A 13517-nucleotide genomic window follows, 5' to 3' on the forward strand; every position below is an offset into this window, starting at 1 on the left:
TAGTATTTTTTCCAATTACATGTAAAAACAATTTTGAACATTCATTTTTTATAAAATTTTGAATTACAAATTTTTCTCTCTCCCTTCTTTCCCTCCCACCTCCCCAAGCAATCTGATAAAACTGATATCTACTTTAAAAAACAAACTCCCCACTTGTTCCAGCCATTCCTATGAAGTATATTCCTACATCACTTATCCTTTTCATGACTAAACTTGAGAAAGCCACCTCCACTCTCAATTGCCTTTATGTTTTCTCTTGCCTATCTTCTAAATCTTCCAAAATTGCCAGTGATTTTTTAAATTGCACAACTTAATGGCATTTTCTCAACTTCTGCAGCATATGACACTTGGACACCATTTCCTGGATGCCTTCTTTTTTCTAGGTTTTCATGGCAGTGTTCTTGCCTTGTTTTCTCCTCCTACCTGTCTGAACTTCTCAATCTCCTTGGTTAAATCTTCACCCAGGTCATATACACTGTGGGTATCCCTCAAGGCTCTTTGTTGATCTTTCTTCCTTTTCCTCTGCTATCTCATTGGGTGATCTTAGCTCCCTGGGGTTCAGTTGTCTTCTCTGTGTAGACAATTTCCAGGTTACACAACGAGCCCTCATCTCTCTCCTTAGTTCCAGTGCTACCTCACTAAACTTCTGGTTACTTTAAACTAAGTGTCTTATAAGTGAACTTAGCATGCCCCAAACAGAAATACATTATATTTTCCTCAAATCCCTTCCTTCTTCACAATTTCCCTATTAGTATTGATGGCCTCACCACCCCCCAAGTCAGCCAGGCTTAGAACTGCAGCCACATCACTCCACTCTTCATTCACCCAAATATTCAATCTGTCACCATACATTATTTGCTTTTCCGAATACTGCTTCTCTTGTATAGATTTCCTTCTCTCCAGATACACAGTGAGCACTCCAGTTCAGACCATCATTTCAATTTATTTGATCTTATTGATTTTCCACACTCTAATACATCCTTTACTCAGATGCTAAAGTGATTTTCCTAAAACAATTTTCTTAAAGCATGGGGTCTTTTCCCTACTACTTCCAGGATCAAATATTAAATCTTTTGTTTGGCTTTTTATAACATTATTCCTTCCTCCCTTTCTAGTCTTCTTACATCTCCAAGCTGCTATACTGGGCTACTCGCTGTTCTGCCTACCTAACACTCTATCTCCAGAACTCTGCACTGGTTATCTGCCTTGGTCTCCCTCTGACTTTCTACCTTTTAGTTTTTCTGGTTTCCTTCAAGGCTCATTTGAAATCATACCTTTTATAAAAGGCCATTGCTTGTTCCCCTTCTCCTTTTAGGTTCTCTCCCATATACTCTGTAGATACTGTATGTACCTGGTTATTTAATATTGTCTTCCTCATAAGAATGTGAATTCCTTAAGGACAAGAGACTCTTTTGCCTTTCTTTGTATCCCTAGCACTTAGCATAGTAGCTGTGATTCATAATCACTCACTGACTGATTGAAACTCCAAGTGTTTCATGCAAGTCTACAAGTTAATAAGTGGCAAAGCAGATGAAGATGTGTACTTGCCTTTAAAAAGTTCTTTAGAACAGAGCTTAAACTCTTTCCACTAGTGACCCCTTTCCACCCAAGAAATTTTTACATGACCCCGAGTATATAGGCACATAAAATAGGTATATATGACCTTTTCCTATTGCCAATTTTTTGCAACTGCAACATTCAGTTACTTGATTCCATATGGGGTCATGATCCACAGTTTAAGAAGGTAGGTTTTAAAACATAAAATCACAGATATCATAATTAATCTCACCCAGCAATACCTGCAAAACATACATATAAATGGCAACATTAGCTTGAAGAAAGTTGGTGTAATAGATAGAATGCTGGGCCAAGAGTCAGGTAGACCTAACTCTGCATGGATTATGAACTCTTTGGGTTCCACATGCACATTAATTTCTCTTGTAACAAACCTAGTTTTCACTTAAGTTTTGTCAAGTTGTGATTGACTGTTGACAAAATATGGCCTCAGTCACTTACTAGCTATGTGACCCTGGGCAAGTAAGTTAACCCTGCTTGCCTCCGTTTCCTCATCTTAAAAATGAGCCAGAAAAGGTAATGGCAAAATGTTCCAGTATCTTTGCCGAGAAAACCCCCAAATGGTCAGTAAGAATCATAAATTACTGAGAAATGATTAAACGGAAACAAAATGAAAATTATTCCATTCTGTGAACAAGGCCTCACTTTCAGATAAATCTCTAATAGTATGCTACAACTTTTGAGCGTTTTGCTTTCTAATCCCATGTCAGGTACGTATGAACTATGTGACTTCATTGATTGCAAGACATGTGAGATGTTAGCACAGGACTACCCAGCATGGCATGCTTGCATCAAAGAAGGTGCTCTGTTCTATGAGCAAAGAATTGCAGTAGCACAAAGGAAACATGAAATTTGCAAATCCAGAGACATCTCCATTCCAAATGTTCAAATGGACTATTTGTGTCCAACCTGTAGTAGAGCATTCTAAGCTCATACTGATTTGATCAGCCACAGTCGGACACATTGTGTCTTGACCCCATCATTCTGTCATTGAATTTCTTCAAATCCGAAGGACCAAAAACCACAACAATGTGATCATGTACACCCTTTGTATTCTCATCTCTAAACTGGGTGTAATAATAGTTGCACTACATTTATCACATGTATGAAAGGGATGTACAAAGTACAAAACTGCCTTGTGACTTTCTTAAATCACTAAACATGTAGTAAGTATTTACCATGGACAAGGGACTATACCAGGGATGCCAAAGTATATAAAGAAGTTTTAGACATGGTCTCTGACCTTAAGGGACTTATAATTTAGTAGAAAAGAAGGGAGAGGGGCAGCTAGGTGGCACAGTGGATAGAGCACCAGTGCTGGATTCAAGAGAACCTGAGTTCAAATCCCGCTTTAGACCCTTGACACTTACTAGCTGTGTGACCCTAGGCATGTCACAACCCCAATTGCCTCGCAAAAAAAAAGGAAGGGAGAGAAGAGAAAGTTAAACAATAAAAAAATATAAAAGTGGAAAAATGTCACAAAGTGGTCCCTGGTGATTTGAAAAATGTATCAAATAAATAAAAGGGAAAGAACTTGCTAAAGAACAGAATATAATTTCCCCTGTTAATCATCATACAATTCTATACACATTTATAGGGCCTTGACAGTATCAATAAAAAGGTCTAGGGCATTAAGAACTTTAAAGAAATGTCCTTCTAGCTGCCAAGTGCAGAAAGTATTTGTGGAACTTACAGAAAATGGAACATTTTTGAAAAAAGTATGACTTCAGTCATATGGTTTTCTTTCTCACAGTAGCTGGTTAATGATGGGGCCAAAATTAGCAATATATTGCAAGGGATGCATTGGGGCATAAGGGAACAAGGATGTATTAAGCACGTGCCAGGCAATGTGCTATGTCTTTTACAAATATTATCTCATTTGATATTCATGACACCCCTGGGAAATAGGTGCTATTATTAACCCCATTTTATAGTTGAAGAAACTGAGGCAGGCAAAGGTTAACTGACTTGGTCAGAGTTGCATGGTTAATAAATATCTGAGGTCAAAAGTTAACAAGCAAAGCCATCTTCCTCCAACTTTCTCCTGCCTGGCTCAAACTAATGTCATTAGGAACATTTGCCAGGAAATCTGCAATTCAGGTACTCCCAAAAAGTGGGAACTTAAAAGCCTGTGGCAAGCTTGTCAGCATGCCAAATCCAGAAAGAAGCATCGAAGAAAACCAATTAAAGAGAAATAGTCATTGTGCAACTTTAGGAAAACTGGCTCTTGGTATATCGATATCCTAAGATTTCATAAAACATTGAAATATTATTGATAGATAACATCATGTTTGGAATTCTTTTTAGTGAAGCACATGTTATGTATGAGTTATAGCTAGTACTAAGGAGCTTTGCCCAGGACATTTAAAAATCTCAGTCTTTTCCCAGAAATAGGCACTAAGCTAACATAAACACCATAGAGAAAGCAATAGGTGACTATTTCGATGGGGTAATTTCAAAGATTTCAGAAATGCCGAACAAGAACAGTAACAAAAAATATACTTCCATCCTCTAGCTAATATCTGGAATTCTAGCATGGAAACTTAATTTCTTTAGCTTCAGATTTTGATCCTTCTTAAAGTGAAAATGTTCCTGTTTGACCTCTAGAGTATAGCCCAATTAACTTCACAAATGTTCCCAGGCTGGCCCTCAAATTTGGAATGCATTCCTTCCTCACCTCTACCCCTTAGAGTCCCCAGCTTCCTTCAAAGCCAAGCTAACTTGTCCTCTCCTAAAGAGGACTTTACAGACAGTACCACCTGTTAGTCCTCTTTCCCTTCTCAAATGATCTTGTCTTATCTATTACATATTTTTTCCCCTTAGAAAAATGAAAATTCCTTCCAGGCAGAAATGCTTTTGATTTTTGCCTTTGTATTCCCAGTGCCATGCATGTTGTAGGCACTAGTTATTCAGGAAGATCAGAAGCACTTCACGCTTTTTTTCTTCAATTTCTTTCACCTTAGACTTAATGATTTTCAGACCCTTTCCTGATACCATGTTTTGATATGGAACTCTAGAGGTCATGAGGGTATTCCATTTAGGAGAAGGTCAGGGAGTAGTTATTGTGGGATGGAGGTCATATGACAAATAAAGAATGTGAAGGCTGGAAACACTAAAAACAAACTTTTCCTATTTGTAATCTTGACAATGACAAGTTCTATTTGTGGAAAGTCACCTGACATAGCCATGATTCAATTTCCTGTATATAAACACGAGACCCCCAACTTCTTCTCCTTCCTTAAGGCCGTCTCACAAGTCAACTCTAGGACAACATCAGGGGCACCTGTCTTGTGACTTTCCTTCTCAGTGTCCCCCCCAACCTATGTGCTTCTGAATCCTCCTAGGCCTTTTCCAGTGCAGACTAGAGCCTGGACAATACTCCTTCTATGTTTGTCCCTCTTCCCAACCATGTCTTTCTTCCATGTCAAGCAAGGAAAAACTAGGTTCCCATTACTTTCTCCTGATCCTGATTGCCTTCTAGGAGGTTAGACCTCCAGGAAAGCATTGGAATGAGTTAATCACATGATTATATTTACAGACCTTTCTTCAGCTACCAATATTCTTACTGGACTCACTCCTCCATGGTTAATATACTCACACATCTTTATACTTTACATATCCCATTCCAGGGATTCTGAATTCCTGACTAGCTATGGATGTACAAAACCCCTCCAGAATGACTGGTTCAGAATTGACAAACTCACTTTAATTTTAATCCTCTTCTTGTTCTTTCCATGATTTGTCTTTTCACTGAGATGTGGCTCCCTTCTGATGACATTGCTTCTGTTGTCACCTATTCCACTACTGGGTGAGTCTACTTTTATACCCCCGACTCACTTGTTTCAGTGGGAGAACACTACTTACTCCACATTGGCACTTCTAGATTCTTGTGGCAATTACTTATCTACCTTTAGGACATTCTCTTTTTTTCCTCAATGAGTTCCATGCCTATAGTCTTCCTCACTGCTTCATCTCCTGCACTCATAACAAGGGACTTCAACATCTACGTCTACATCTACACACATACACACACATATCCATAACTTTCTATGTAGATCTATACAGATCTTTCAAAAACTGTAATTTCCCAATTCCTCAATTTAGACAATTCCCCAAAACAACTTCTTTACTGTACCTCAGCTACACGCAGAGATGGTTGTACCATTGATCTTGTCATCATCTGCAAGGGTCTCACTTCTACTTTCTTTTCTTTTTTTTTTTTTTAGGTAGTAATATTTTATTAAATCATATTAAATGTTAGAAGAGCATTGACCTCATTTAACACAAGTCAAAACCCCCCCAGCACCATATTGTCTCTAAGAGAGAGCCCCAAGCAGAGTTCAGAAGCCCTACATTACCTAAAGAGGAGAGAGTTTCCCAACCAGTCAGGCTTTCTTGCCTAGCATGTGACCTAGAATAGGCCTCTTTTCCTCTTTCAATAGATGTGGCTATTACACACTGATCAAAGCTAATTGGCTAGCATCATTCATCTCCACTGATTGACATGACATAAGGGTGGTCCATATTAAAATGAGCTGTACCATTCGTGATGACATCTGGGTCTAGTAGCAGACCCCCTGAGGGCAAAAGTGCATTCAAATAGGTTCCCACTTCCACTTTCAACAAACTCTGAAATTCTTTTATCTGATTTTAAACTTTTATGAATTTATCTTCCCCTATATCATATGGCTTCTAATCTTATTAGGAAATGTAGAATAATTCAAGGCATTATGATTACTATTTAGTCAATATTCCTAATTGCTCTTTTCTCTCTCATCTATAAAACCTTGTGATTAAAACTCCGTCATGTATTAGTCTATGAATTGGTTTAGATTGTTTTTTTATCTTAAAGTTATCACTTAATTTTTCTTTCTTTCCTTTGGATGCTTTTTGCAACCCATCCCAATTATTTTTCACATTTACCTTTCCTCCAAAGTAAATATATTATTACACATCAAAGTGCAAGATTCTTTCTGTAACAGAAATATATAGCATCTTCATTGCTTGTTCCCACTGATGTAAAGTGATGTCTTAAAGTCTCCTTACAAATGAAAATTTAGTGGATGATTGTTGTTTCAAGCAAGCAAAGCATTAGGGAATTCTGTAGTACTGATGAACAAGGTCCACTGGGATGCTGCAAGTTTTCTAGAGATTTCAGGCAAAGCCACTGTTGGTAGAGAGTTGTTAGAAAGCACACTAAGTGGTTTGGTATTTTGGTTTGGTTGTATAGGGCATATTAGGTTTCCCTTGTTCCTTCCCACAAGACACAGCTATTTCTGGATATAACACTGGGAGGTCTAGGTTTCTTCATGACTCAGTATTGAATAAGGCTGCATGTGAACAGAAGGGCTCCTCAGTGATTTCATATACTCATTGACCTGTATTTTATTTCCTATGTTCACATAGAACCACTTTCCCTCCTTCTCACTCCCCAAAGAGTTATTCTAGTAAATACTGTACAGGACAAAAGGGTCACAAAATTATAAAATCATTGGTCAATGATGCTTTTCATGATCTTCAGACTAATTTTGAAATGTAAACCTTGAAGGTTATACTGTTGAAGCAAAAACTGCCAGATAATCTCCCTAAAGATAATATTCCTAAAATCTTTCTGCATTGATTTATAGTGAGCTGAGCTTATCTTCCACTATCAAATTCCATCAGTGTTTTATCACCTAAACTTGATTCCTTCTCACAACTAACTCATTGTAGGGATGTTTTGGCTCTCCCCTCCACCTCCCCCCCTCCACCTTCCTCTCCCTTTCCCCCTGCCCAGACTAGTATCCAGGCGAGTCTTCATTTCAGTTACTCCACAGTAGCATCCTGGCTTTTCCTATCCCCTGACCTTCCTCATCTCTACCTTTTGGCAACTTTCATTAGCCCTCTTAGGCTACTCCTTGTAAAGAATCATTCAGTTTTCAAGCCTATAAAAGCTGGCAAACTTGGTGATGTCACACCTAATAAAATAACAGTTTTTAAATGTCTTTGTTCAAATGAAAATAACATACCTTTCTTGGAGAATAAGTTTGTTCTCTTTTTTCCAGAAATCTTTAAAGTCAGAACTGAATTCATGCCAGAGACTGAAGAAAACATTTGGGGACACTTCCTTCTCTCCCATTTTTGGTTTCATGAAGAAATAGGCTGTAGTTTCCAAAAAGCTGTCAAAAAACACATACACACATTTTATATACACAAAAGTAGCAACATTTCTATTACTTTTCAATATGGGGTATTCTTTCTTCATCCAAACACTGATTTCATTCACGCATAGTCCTTTTTTCTTTTCTTTTTTTTTTTAACCACCAAGAACACTAAAACACTTCAAACACCAACAGTAGTAGCTCTACTACGTTCTGATCTCAGAAACTTGGATAGAGGTGGTAGGTGACAGCTGCAAAGCACCTCCCATCTGCTGACAACCACCACTAGTTACTTGGAATTTTCAAAATAAATGTTCATGTGAAACTTAGAAAAATACTCTGGTATTAAGATCTGAAGTCAACTTGAGAAAAATAGGAAAAAAATCTTTCCCTCCATACAATTCCCCAAACCAATATAATTTTGGAGATTTACCCCAAACGTAGTACTTACACCTCAGTCAACTTTTCATCAGACAACTTGTAGTAGTTAGTCTACCCTCCACCTGCCTATCCTCTTTCCAGTTCTAGAGCTAAAATAAAAGCAATACTTTGATTTTTTTTGGAAAGGGTGGGTCAGTCTCCTGTCCTATGGCTCTACTTGTCATCCTTCTAACTTTTATAACCAAAATCTACTTCCTTGGCCACTGGGCGGAATGTCTGGAGGATGGAAATTGTCTCCCCATGTACTATTGTATTCCTAGGGCTTAGCATAATGCTTCCCCCACATAGTAATAATCTTATTAAATGCTTTTTTCATTCATATTATGTGTTCATATCAACATACAGTGTTAGTTTTACCAGTGTCCCGATGAGAAGCAAAACAAGGCATCACAAGTAATGTTTACCCAATTTCTCACATAATGGATCATAACAGACCTTATATTACATTATATTAGCACAAACAGTGAATCTTTAACCATCACTTTCATGACAAAAGTAACTAGTGTCACTTCTTATATAGTTAATATAATCCTGGTATGATAAGTGTTGATTTGTATAACATGCTAACATAATAACAAGGTATTGGCAAATATATTCATTCAGAAGGAAGAAGATTTTTCACCAACAATATATTTCAAAATCCTACCTATATTTGATGCTGAACTCTTCTATTCAATCTAAGTAGAAATTTATTCTGCCTCTTAGGAGCTTAAAATCTAGGACACACACAAAGGACCCACTGGTATCTTATCAGAAAATGAATACAGTATTAAATAAATAAAATACTTAGAAGAAAAAGTACTGAAGGCATTTTGTGGGGTCCTAACTGAAAGTACAGTCACCAAAATTATATAGTTAGTAAAGCTAGGACCTGCTAATGTTCTCTGTGTAAGAAGAAGGTCAGATTTTAAATGTGATCTGCTTCAATGCCATCCTTTTGCCTTTTCACTGGCTGTTTCAAATTTCCAGCCCTATATAGAATCCTCTGTTCTTGTCCTTCACAAATGATCATTTTTTTGTCCATGCTCTTTTTGCACATTTAAATAAAAGGTTTTTAAAAATTATTTTCCAGTTATATGTAGCAATATTTTTCAACATTTCTTTATATAAGATTTCCAATTTCAAATTTTTCTTACTCCCTCCCCTACCTCCCCCCTCCCCTAGATAGCAGGTAATATGATATAGGTTATATATGTACAATAACATTAAACATATTCTGCATTAGTCATGTTATAAGAGAAGAATCATAGCAAAAAGAAAAAAACCTCAAAAAAGAAAAACAACAGCACCAAAAACAAAAGAAATAGTATAGTCCACTCAGCATCCATATTCCACAGTTCCTTTTTTCCCCCCTTGATTTGGGGAGCCTTTTCTATCATGAGTCCTTTGGAACTTTTTTATACCATTGGATTGGTGAGAAGAATCTAGTCTATCACAGTTGATCAACACATAACATTGATGATACTGTGTATAATGTTCTGGTTCTTCTAGTCTCATTCATCATCAGTTCATGCAAGTCTTTCCAGGTTTCTCTGAACTCCTCCTGCTCATCATTTCTTACAGCACAATAGAATTCCATTACATTCATATACCACAACTTGTTCAGCTATTCCCCAATTGATGGGTATCCCTTCAATTTCCAATTCCTTGCCACCACAAAAAGAGCAGCTATAAATATTTTTGTACGTGTGGGTCCTTTTCCCTTTTTTATGATCTCTTTGGGAAAAAGAGCCAAAAGTGGTATTGCTGGGTACAGATGATCATTTTAACCTTGATCCCTATCTTAATGCCTAGTTTTATAATAAGGATCAGAGTATATAAATTAATTGGGGGATCAAGATTCGCCTGATAAAGAATTAAATGATTACTGGTATTTAAGACATATGTTTATATATACACAAATGTGTACACACATACATAAAACTATAAGGAGAATAATAAAAATACAAAAGATAGAAAAGATCTGCATTGACTTTTATGGTAAACTCTTTTTAGCATCAAGAATATGTATATTCTAGGTGGCAGCTAGGTGGCACAGTGGATAGAGCACCGGCCCTGTAGTCAGGAGGACCTGACCTGAGTTCAAATCCGGCCTCAGACACTTGACATATACTAGCTGTCTGACCCTGGGCAAGTCACTTAACCCCAATTGCCTCACCAAAAATAAATAAATAGAATTTTAAAAAAAAGAATATGTGTATTCTAAATATGCTTATGGAGGAAATAAAAAAGACATTAAAAATCTTTTAAGATCAGATAATTACCACTTTGATAGAGTATATCTGGTGTAGAGTTCAAGCCCAGGAGAGATCCCCTAAAAAGCCAGTCATCCAAATGCTTGTATTTTCCAATGTCATTGTGTTGATTTCTTCAAGCCCTGGAATATTCCAGAGCCTTTTGGAAGAGTTCCATAGCCACAAAAACTCAAATGTATAAATAGCTTTCTGACTTGTCATGAATTACTTTTTGAACAGACTGATATGGCATCAAATGGACAGTCCAGAGTTTATTTCTCCCTCCACCCTTTTCTTTCTTTCTCCCTCCCTCACTTCTTCCTTCCTTTTTTCCTTCCTTCTATCCTCCCTTTCTTTAAAAATATGCACACAGAGATAGATAAATAATATATAGATATTATTGCAAATAGACAATGAGTTTTGACACAGTTGAACAGGAGAAGAGTAGGTGGGATTGACTTTGGAAACTACCAAGTTCGTTTAGTAGTGCCAAACTTCTCTCCAAAAACAAGGGAAATTTTTCCAACTCTAGTTGTAGTATAGCTTTAGTCTACACTAGAGTCTCAAAGTTTTGAAATTGAGCATCACTCAAACGGCAAATGAAATATACATTAGGTTTGAGTAGATAGTAATAAACTTCAAAGAAGGAAAGAATCATTGCATGAAAAATCACTTATTGAACACTTATTACATGTCAAATCCTGTGCTAGAGACTTAAGAACTAAAGCAAGACATTCCCTGACTTCAAGGAGCTTATAATCTAGTTAGGGGAGATAACACATTTAGGTCAGTGTTGGCTGAGGAAGGCTGCTTTGGTTCAAGAAGTCCTGAGATGATTATTAATCTTTCCTGACATGCCTTTTCCAGAGACAATAATAGTGTTGATTTGATTATAGTTCTCACAGAAAGAATTGGAAAGTTGGAATGGAGAACATAGGATATGTACTGATGCTGAGGGAAGTTAAGTGAATTTTCCCTAGACATAAAGCTTTGAATCTTTTTTATAACTCCAAATTTTAACTCTAACCTATTTCATTCCACCATGCTTCCTCCCATGATATTAAATCAAAGTCCATTCTATCTTTGTAGGTAAGATCCTATGTATGTTATGATTTTATCGGCATTTTATCAGTATTTCAAATTCATCTTTAGATTTATAGATACTTTAAAATAAAACAAGATACATTTCTCCGATAATATATAAGTTTAAGAAAAAGGATAACTTTATCTTGTCTTTTATTATCAATGTTCAGTATAGTGTCTGATGTGAAGTAGTCACTTATGAGTATGTTGAATTAATGAATAGTATCCTTCTTTATCCATCTACCAGATTCCTAATTCTTCCTTTTAATCTGGTATCATAAAGACATATAAGGCAGGTGGCATACTTATCCTTTCTAATTTTGAGGAGGACAGCTTCCCTCATTTCTTTTGGAGAAACACTTTATTGTATAGGATATCTGGAAGTCCATTTCTTTTATTTGTTTCAGGATAGGTCATGGGAAACTTCTATTTTACCATTGTTGCTACTCATAGCTTAATGTAATCATGAACCTCTTTAAAATGGACATTTAAAAAAAAAAGGTAAAGAGGGATTTCTATTTCCTGTAAATGAATAGCAAAATAGAGAGTATTGGTCCCTTTGGTAATAATACTTTTAAATTATGAGATGCAGTTAGCTAGGTAGTGCAATTGATAGAGGACTTAGAGTCAGCAAAACATGAATTTGAATCCTACCTTACACACTTCCTAGATCTGGGCAAGTTACTTAACCTCTATCAGCCTCCTCTGGAAAGTGGGAATAATAAATAACACCTCCCTCAAAAGGTTGTAGTGAGGATCAAACTGAGTTAACATATGGAAAGCACTTTGTGGACTTTAAAGTGCTATATAAATGCTAGTTTTGATGATAATAATGATGTTCCAAAAAGTGTTTTTTCTCATTCCCATTCAGCCATGTTATTTATTTTGTTACTATTCTAATATAAAATTTAAAGTAACCCATTCCAAGTAATTCCCTCTCACTTATTTGATATATAGGGGAAGGGAAAGCAATTGGTTTTCATTCATATCACAAATGAATATTAACAAAAATGATCTATGCAGGTTTAACTTTGTTCCCTGACCCTTAACTTGCCAGCACTCAGACAATAATAGTGCTAGACTAAAAAAGTGAGATGAAGGATTAAGGAAAAAACAACAAAACCAAACCAAAATTTATCATCTATGAAAATAAAATCCCCAAAACAAAACTTACCACTAATTCATATATAGCTATAAATATAGCTACTATCGCACATCTAAATCTGAATCATTCTTATGTTTTGTGGGGCCCCCAAGTCTATGCACAGGGAGGAATAGACCATTTATTAATTTCCTCTCCCACTGATTCTGATGCCAAAGGGGCCTTGAGACTAAGTTCCTCCCTCTCTAGTTCTGCTGTTAACGTGGCAGATCAGACTAATCCAGGCATTGCTATATTTCTGCTAGTGGATGGGGCCCCAAGAGCTAGGGATCTTGGGAAGTCATTTATTTTAAATGCATCTAAGATCAGTTGGGCCTCTCATTTGGCTAACAGTTCATTTTAATCAACTTTCTCTTGAATGTGTCTGCAAAGAACTCTAAATATCTTTGTTTTGCTCTTTTCTCCCCAATCTCCCATTTCACTATCTTGCTTGCTTAATCATTCAAAGAATCACAGGACCCTGAATGAGGATTTTTGCATAGAGCTAGGATTGTACATGTTTAACTCAATTTAGTTCATATAGGCAGAAACAGGGACATAAAGCATCTCAGTATTAAAAACAAGGCCAAGTGAACATACCAGTTTAAATGAACTGCCAAGAATCATCATCATCAATCTTCCCTTGCTTTTGCCTTTTTTATTGTGCAACGTTGGATTTTGTAATATTATTCTTCAGAACAAACTAAGGTCCCAAGAGAGAAGATTTATTTTCAGTAAAAACCTTCCAGAAGCAACTGCAATTTTTGGAATCCTAAATCATCTTCCTCATTTTTACCTCCTTCTTCTCCCCCCCCCAATAGAAACTTATATTAAGTGTAACAAATTTTATTGCTCCAACAAAGGAAAATAAAAGGTTTTTTCTTCATTATTTAAAAGTCCTTC

General features: G+C 36.5%; 1 protein-coding gene across 2 annotated transcripts in view; it reads right to left on the reverse strand.

Moving 5' to 3' along the window:
• Positions 1–13517, reverse strand: part of FMN2 (formin 2) — a 453587-nt gene that overhangs the window by 52919 nt on the left and 387151 nt on the right. For both annotated transcript variants that reach the window (XM_044003674.1, XM_044003673.1), the window contains one exon: positions 7584–7733. In XM_044003674.1, the coding sequence (XP_043859609.1) occupies positions 7584–7733 (150 nt within the window). The remainder of the gene's footprint in view (positions 1–7583; positions 7734–13517) is intronic.

The sequence above is a fragment of the Dromiciops gliroides genome, chromosome 4, assembly GCF_019393635.1.
Source record: "Dromiciops gliroides isolate mDroGli1 chromosome 4, mDroGli1.pri, whole genome shotgun sequence".
Taxonomy (NCBI): domain Eukaryota; kingdom Metazoa; phylum Chordata; class Mammalia; order Microbiotheria; family Microbiotheriidae; genus Dromiciops; species Dromiciops gliroides.